Raw genomic sequence first — 8,738 nt, forward strand, 5'->3', positions numbered from 1 at the left:
ATTAACATAACATTTCTAGTCAGAGAGTCCGTAATGTTATTTTTATTTTTTTTAATGAAAAAAAGAATATTATATTACTAAAAATATGACAAATTAGTACAATGTTCATACATATAAGATAATTCTGGCCTAATAACTAGAGTAGCCTTATATTTTAACCAGGTTAGTAACCTATGGTTTGTTATAAATCGAAAAATAATATCTTTAGACTTGTTCGAAATTTGCAGAAAATAAGAGTTTAAAAGGCCAAGGAGATTGGGATGGAATTGGAAGAAGGCTAGGTAGCAATTTGTCAGAACCCCAAACTTCTTTCAGCTTCACACCTCTCTTGGCAGCAAAATCTAACCTGATAGTTATCCCAACCAGCTCTAGTTCCAAAACATTATGCTTCTTAATCAAACCTGCAATGATCAAAAATAATTTACTATCTAACAAAATACCAAAATCCCATCCAAAAATTTCTAGGTCTCTGGAATCAAAGCTTGCTCATAACAAAACAAGAAATTCTAAAATAGGTAAATCAAGCATGGAAGATATAAGCAAGTCCTCCTCATTAGAGTAATTTACAATTAGGGATGAAATTGGGGTTGGGGATAGATTAACGTCCTACAACCAAATTGCAACATTTCTCAAAAGCATGAGATGATTAGGCTTAATGGACTTAAAACAACAATTGTTTATAGTTTCTCAAATAAAATAACAAATTATAATAACATGCACAGAAAAAACCTAGTTGAGAGTGGGTTTATCAAGCCTTTGAATGAATAGAGTACATATGCAGGAATGTTCCATAGAAGGGTGGGTAAGAAACTCGGTTTTCAAGCCTAAAGGACCAGCTGCCCAGATATATTTAACCCAGTCACAAGAAAATAAGATATGTCAGAGGGTCTCGTTACAAATGCCACAAAGAGCACAAGTGGGATCGATATGAATCAATTTCAAAACAATATATTTAATTGGAATCCTTGCATTTAATACACGCTAAAAAAACATTTTAAACTTAGGATGCAAATTAAGTTTCAAAAAAAAAATTTCCACCAAGTGAAAGTAGAGAAATCAAGATTAGTGGAGTGAGAGTTAAGAAAATTAGTTGCTCATTTATTGCTAAACCGGCCAGTCACAAGAAAAGAAGATATGTCAGAGGGTCTCGTTACAAATGCCACAAAGAGCACAAGTGGGATCGATATGAATCCATTTCAAAACAATATATTTAATTGGAATCCCTGCATTTAATACACGCTAAAAAGACATTTTAAACTTAGGATGCAAATTAAGTTTCAAAAAAAAAATTTCCACCAAGTGAAAGTAGAGAAATCAAGATTAGTGGAGTGAGAGTTAAGAAAATTAGTTGCTCATTTATTGCTAAACCGGCCATCTTTACCTAAGGTGCACCACAAAGTATCAGGTGATTCGGAGATGGGAATGTAGGAAATAATAGAAACAAGGGATGGAACAAGCTGTCTAAGCCGATTAGTATCCCAAGTGAGATTATTAAAAAAAAAACAAGGACACTTTTTTAGGAAACATTCTTTGAGAAGAGTTGGGTTGGATTGTGAATCTAGGAATTGACGGAATCCAATGATCAATCTAAAAGAAGGTTTCTTGACCATTTTCAATTCTTCTGAAACTAAAGGATTTTAAAGGGCTGATAATTTTTGTAATACTATTTCAGGTCCAAGATCCCTTCTTAGACACAATTCTTAGATAAAAAAAGGAAGAGTTGGGAAAATAACGGGCTTTGAGAATCCTTGCCCCAAGACATTGCTATCAGTCAGTAATCTCCAACCCATAACTTAAGGAGGAGAACCTCATTTTGAGTGCTGGCTTTCCTAAATCCTAGGCTACCTTTAGAAATGGGACGACAGATTTTCTTCCAGGAAACAAGAGAATTTTTCCTATTTCCTTCAGAACCCCCGTTCCAAAAGTGCAACACTGTTAATCTCTATTGGAATATAAGAAAAAAATACACGAGGAGAGATAAGATGATAAAGAAAACATAGTTGGAAAATCAGGTTTTTTAACTCGACTTGTCTTTCAAAAAAAACTTGGTGATTCGGTCTTGTTAAACCTGGTCAAGGCAAATCACGTTTTTTAAAATTTTAATACAATAAATATGTATGAACTAGTAAAAAATAGAAAGAAAAAAAAAACAGAAAAAATATGGGACAATCAAATATCAATGCATTTTGAGTTTATACCATTGAACAAAATAAGAGAGTCGAAGAGTTGAGGGTTTTTTACTATTTTACTTAATTCAAATTTTAAGTGAATCGATTTTATGGTTTTTTTCTAAATGACTAAACACGTTGAGTTTGTCATGACACAGGTAAAAATATCGAATCTTATTTGACTTGGATGATTTATGACCCAGTCTTATCATTTTTTACTTGGACTTCTTAGTCTACACAACTTTTGACTCGACTCAGACAAGTCGTACAAGTCAAAACCCGGTTTCCCAAGCATGGAAGAAAGAACCAAAAATAAAACAAAAGGAGATATCAGCTCAGCACAGATTCGGAGGGCTTGGTCCCAGGTCCACCTGGATGATCGGAGGGCCAGGAATCAATACAATCAGACGATCGATACGAGGCAGATAGGTAAGGACCATGAACAAATCGATGCTCCCAATTCCATTTGGCTTCTCAACAACCTGGGAGTAAGAAACCTTCGTAGTCGTTTCAGAGGTGGCGGCGGGAGAGAGCAGCAGCAGAGGCAGCGGCAACGAGCAACGAGCAACAATGGTGAAAACGTCGTACATGAGGCTTAAGGGAAGCCAGCAGCTCAGGCAGCGCCTCCTGCTCTCGACCCTGGCGGGCACCGCTATCCTCATTGAAGACATTCGACCCGACGATACATGGCCTGGTCTCCGCCCTCACGAGATCTCTTTCCTCCGATTACTTGAGAATATCACTGACGACTGTGTTGTTGAAATCAACGAAACCGGTATAACGTTTATCCCACAAATTTGTGTATTACGTTTAGGGTTTAGGGTTTATCTTTTTTCCTTTCATTCTTTGTGTTACAGGAACAAAATTGAAGTACAAGCCGGGAGTTTTGATGGGCGGGAGGCATCTCGTGCATGACTGCGGTCTCAGTCGATCAATTGGGTATTTCCTGGAGCCTCTGGTCGTGCTTGGTTTGTTCGGAAAGAAGCCCCTCTCGATAAAGCTCAAAGGTTCGATCTTTATTCGTTTTTTTCCTCCCTGCTCAACCTGTATCTTCCAATTTGTTGTTGGGATTTGGTTGGCATAGTTACAACTGATAATTTCCGAGAGTTGCAGTACGAGCTTGTTAGAGAGTCTAGACCATGGATTTAGGAACACCGAGAATTTCATTTAGCTGGGGGTGCCATCTGTTGAGACTCTTGACAAAGCTGTGATTCTAGAATGGTGTCCAAAATCCAGGATTGTTTTAGATGCTCTGTTTTGGGAGAAACAAATTTGATTTCCAGACATTTAAGGTCGTTAAACCAGTGTTAGGTTTTCAATTTGTAGATGTTGATAAGCCGAAGGTGCCCCTCCCTGCATTCTCTCAATCAATTGACCTTTCCAATTCTGTCTCCCAAGAGCCCGAGTTGATACTTGTTGCTAGAAAGATGTTTTGTATCTCATCTGAATCCCCATATTGGAGGTGCCTTCAGTCAACCTTTGGGGAATCAGCTACTTCCTTTCATCTTGTAGCATAACCTAGTCCTCTCAGAACTACCACACTCACTAAGCACATTCATCTTGACCTGCAGTCATTGTCTCACGTTCTCTATGTTCTCTTTAATTAGAGGATAAAGTTGCATCCCTTGTATTATGTAATGTATTCTCCTCTTCAGAAAGCTTTACTAGTCAACCCGTTTTCACTTGTTGTATATTTGCTTGATGACAGGAATTACGAATGATTCCAAGGATCCATCTGTCGATACTTTCCGGTCAACTACTCTTCCTATGCTCAAGCGCTTTGGAGTTCCTTCAGAAGGTTTGGATCTAAAAATTGAGAGCCGTGGAAGTCCTCCTGAGGGTGGTGGTGAAGTCATTCTCTCAGTCCCTATGATTCAAAATAGTTTATCAGTGAGTCCTTGCGTTAATGGGAGTTTCCTTTATTAGTTTATTTAGTTGTAAATAGTTGTTTCATTCATAAATACGTTGTTTTATCGATTTTTCTTCCCTTCAATGGTATATTTTTTACTGCAGGCAATTACTTGGGTTGATGAAGGAATGGTTAAGCGGATAAGAGGAGTAACATATTCTACAAGAGTCTCCTCTCAGTTTGAAAACACTATGATTCATGCAGCTCGTGGAATCTTTAATCAATTGCTTCCTGATGTTCACATAGCCACTGACCATAAATCTGGTTCACAAGCTGGAAAGTATGGTTTGTTATCTAATTTCATCTTTTATGTTAAGAGGGTTTTTGTCCATAGACCGATTAATGGAAGGAAAGCCCCTGCTTCAGTACTTGAGTTTATCTGTAGTTAGATCTTCTAAATTAATTGTCATTTTATATGTACTTGAGCTCATGGAAAGTTTGATACCTTGGCAGATCACCTGGCTATGGCATTTCTTTGGTTGCCGAGACTACATCTGGCTGCTTCATGTCTGCTGATACTGCGGTTTGTCATGCAAGGGGGAAAGACACAGATGTTCTTGAAGATGAGGAGCAGGAAGAGCTGAAGCGTCCTGAAGATGTTGGTGAGCAGATTGCTTCGGTGCTGCTTGGAGAGATTGAACAAGGGGGAGTGGTGGATTCAACACACCAGGTACGTCTACTTTGGCATATTATGGTATCGTTCTCTTGTTTGTTATAGGGGTGTAAAAGAATATAATTGAATAGTTTACTTGATGTTTTGACCGTCATTTTGCTTTAAAATGTTCTGTTGGGCTGTTTTCCATTTTTAACGATACTTAATTATGGTGAAATGTCTACTTGAATATAATTTTATAAATATTTTTTTTTCTCTTGGTTAAACTTATTTCTTGCTTCTTTTTGGTGAGGAAAAAAATAATAATTAGGCATACCAATATTTTGTCTGACTCATCTTACTCATTTGTCAACAACAAGGTCTCACCTGTCCGCTGTCTGGGTCTGAACCAACTAGGTTTTTATCTGAATTAAATACTGGATTGGGTTCAGATTTGTTATTCTGACAACTCAATCTGGTTTGACCAAATTAGTTATGGTACAATATATTAGTGGTTCATCTCACTAATAGGTTTGGAGCTTAAATCCCCCCCCCTTGCAGAGTTATACTGATCTTGGATTTGTCCAATTTCTTGCCACCCTAACACATAGTGCCTCTCAAAAGCAACATATCATGCATTTTTGTTGTGATTTCATCAATACCTCTATTGAACTGGAGCCCTGCAAAGAACTTTTGCCAAGTTCACAGTGGTAATTGCTATGTAAACTTCTGTACAAGCACACATTTGCACCCTAACACATTGTTGTCTTAGAACCAGATAGAGTGCCATGTAATTCCACTTACGGAAGAAGATATACATATATCAAATACAAACAAGTGAATTTAAAATATAATTAAAAAAGAAATTTTCATATTTTGGACATGATTTTCTGACCAGTGAAAACTATTTTAGAATTCAATCGTACTCAAGTGTATGAGGATTTCCATGTTTCTGCAGAGATTTTTAGTCAACAAATTGGGTATTTTTTTTTGGATTTGTTATGCAGGGCTTGCTGTTTCTTCTTTGTGCTTTATGCCCTCAAGATGTTTCCAAGGTACGTGTTGGGAAGCTCTCACCTTATGGCATTGAGACACTGAGACATATCAGAGATTTCCTGGGCGTCAAGTTTGTTATCACACCGGAGCCAACAACGGGGACAGTTATACTCAAGTGCATTGGATCAGGATTAAAAAACCTCTCAAGAAAGATTTCATGAACAGCACAAGATCAGCTGCTCATCTGTGGAACAATGTGTTTTCCTGTAGTCTCAAGATCATAGACGCAAGTTTCTTACATTTGTAAATTCATGGTAAGACTGAACGGGATGATGCACGATTGCCAACTCAAGGTGTATTGCACCATTGGATGAAACACTAGACTATGAGGGTGCCAGCAGTGGGTATGCATTGACATCCTCTCATCCTCTGTCGCAGCAAATTGATACCATTTTATCAAACTTTTAACTGCGCTAGAGTTTTGTAGCAAATTGCTTCCCATTTTGACTGATGGAAGAGTTTTGTAGCAGTTGTATTACCTTGATTTTTGCATTCAGATAAACTATAAACTTTCTTCACCCTTTTCTTCATGGTCTCCTACTTCAGTTTAAATAGAAAATATTTTGCATGTGTTGTCTCAAAAGCAAAAGATATTGTACAATTATGTTGGGCAAAATTTTGGAAAACAGTTTTTTCTGGGATGTTTCCCCATCCCAACCCACCAAGAACTTTTGCAATGTTTATGCTAGTTGTGGTTCATCTTTAAGCATTTGGTGAAATCGAAATGATCATGGTTGTGGTTAACTCTTACCCAATCAAAAAGGACAAAATGGGTTGGAGCATCCATGTAGTTACAGCATTTGTATATTTAGAGATGCAGTTTTGAAAATTCAGATTATGGATCTCAGATGCAAGAAGGTCTAATGCCATCAGATTGATGGTAAGGGAAGGAATAGAGGTGAGATTTGTTCAGCATCATCAGAACTCTTCAAAAAAAAAAGAGGGGGAATTTCTTAGATCTACGAGATTAAAAAAAAAATTACAAGATAAGTATAATTTAAATTTATTTTACAACCACAAAATTTAGATTTTGAAAAGATTTACCTAATCCCCAAATTAGTTAGTTCTCTTCCCATTCAACAAGAAAATATAACTAAACTTCTTAAAATACCCTCTACCATCATTTTGTTTCCTTACCGGTTATCATAGGAACACTGGTAAGTATTGGCTCTCCCACTCTCTCTCTCTCTATGTGTCTTTCTCTACCCTTGTTTTAGCTTTCGTTTTTTCCACTTCTTCTTCGTCTCGGGCTTCCCCTCCCCGTTGCACCCATTCGAGGACTTCCTTGTGATAAACCTCACCAAGCTTGAGTGCGAGAGGTATAGCAGCACCAATAACCATGCACCCTTGCGATGTCTGGTCATGGTGGTTATGGGATACGCATGATGTACTCAGTGCCTGGTGGCATACAAGCGTTCTGTCCAACTACCATGCGGTTTCACTTGCAGAGCTCTGTATTTGCAGCGGAAAGAATTCCACCTTAAACTACGAGTCAGGTGAACAATCCGGCTCCGGCCCATTATATTTTACGAAGCATGATCACACACTCGAGAATTCTATCAAAAACCAGTTCCATAGGTTAAAATGAACTACATGAAGAAAGGACACATTTGAACCAAGAAACTCACGATTTACACATGGAAGGACAACCTAGGGGAATGTTGGGTCCAGGTCAGATCTTGACATCACCAAAATTTCTATTTTCAAGGGATTCTTGCCATTAATATCGTGGAAATCAGCTCTTCTTCCAGAAAGGCTTGTTGCCTTAGCGACATTGACTGAAATCCCAGCTTTATCAAAAGGATTTCCAAAAAAAAAATAAAAATAATATCTATGTAGGAAATCAAAAGCTATTGTTGATGAAACTTTACAACAAAAGAGATGGGGGAGGAGAGAGAGAGAGGGAACAGACTCGTGTTGTAAAATACAAAGAGAGGGAGGCGCTGTCAAGAGTGCTCTAGTGTCAAACTATTGATATTTTACTAGTTATGCTGCCATTAATGGAGTTTTCTGGACGCCGTTACCCTGTTGATGCCGGAGTTTCCCCCTCTAAGCAAGCAAACCGCTACAAGGAAGGGGGAAAAAAAAGAGGCTACACTAGGGGCAGAGAAAAAGCAAATACTCACTGGGTCTGCCTGTGATAACCACTAGAGGATTAAAACAGGGAGTCAAGGACTCATGAAGGTGATTAACCAGTGGAAGAGGGATAAACGAGATAGAGTGAAGCACCTTGCACTTCACCAGCCCGGGAACTCAATGAGAGTTGTGCAAACAGTTAAACTATTAAGCATTAATTATCATTAGCCTTTCTTTTAGGAAAAAAGTGATGTCAAAGGGTATTTTAGTAAGTTTAATTATATTTTCTTGTTGGGCGGGACGAACACTAATTAATCTGAGGATTAGGTAAATCTTTTCAAAATCTAAATTTGTAAATGTAAAACGAATTTAAAATGTACTTATCTTGCAATTCTTTTTTTAATCTAGTAGATCTAAGATATTCCCCCCAAAAAAAACCCTCATATTCTGTACTCAATTCATCTCTATTTGGTGAAGGTGTATTACATGCATAAAGACCTTTTAAAAATCCTTAAATTAATTCATAAAATAACTTTTAATTACATTCACTCATTCAATATAAGTACATAAACTCAAAACAGAATACTAGCAGCTTACAACCACACCACATGAGTTTTAACATATCCTATGCCCATTAAGGCGTAGTCATCCTCCAAACTTCATTATTCAAATGAGTTTGTCTCTTTCCAAGCACATGTGAACATTTTTCTTTTGGGAACCATTCTCATGGGAGCGCATGGGCCATGTACACGTGGCAGCCAATAAGAGCGTGAGTGCTGGCACATTGAGGGGTAGAAATTCCCTCGTTCATGGGGGCGGGGTGATCATTTCCACCCCCAATGTGTTTGGGTGTGTCCCTGCATCCTATGCAAGGAACTTCTCTCTTTTTTTTTTTAATTTATCGGGGAATACAATGAAGGGGCTTGAACTGGGGCCG

At 37.9% G+C, this 8,738-nt stretch overlaps 1 protein-coding gene across 1 annotated transcript; it reads left to right on the plus strand.

Moving 5' to 3' along the window:
• The first annotated feature begins 2,685 nt into the window (after window positions 1-2,685).
• LOC122672822 (probable RNA 3'-terminal phosphate cyclase-like protein) lies at window positions 2,686-6,243 on the plus strand. Its single transcript, XM_043870315.1, has 6 exons — window positions 2,686-2,943; window positions 3,026-3,175; window positions 3,877-4,058; window positions 4,182-4,357; window positions 4,531-4,747; window positions 5,677-6,243. Exons 1-6 carry the CDS (start codon window positions 2,739-2,741, stop codon window positions 5,884-5,886), a joined length of 1,140 nt encoding a protein of 379 aa, XP_043726250.1. The 5' UTR covers window positions 2,686-2,738; the 3' UTR covers window positions 5,887-6,243.
• The last annotated feature ends 2,495 nt before the right edge of the window (window positions 6,244-8,738 follow it).

Source organism: Telopea speciosissima, chromosome 8, assembly GCF_018873765.1.
Source record: "Telopea speciosissima isolate NSW1024214 ecotype Mountain lineage chromosome 8, Tspe_v1, whole genome shotgun sequence".
In the NCBI taxonomy this organism is placed as follows: domain Eukaryota; kingdom Viridiplantae; phylum Streptophyta; class Magnoliopsida; order Proteales; family Proteaceae; genus Telopea; species Telopea speciosissima.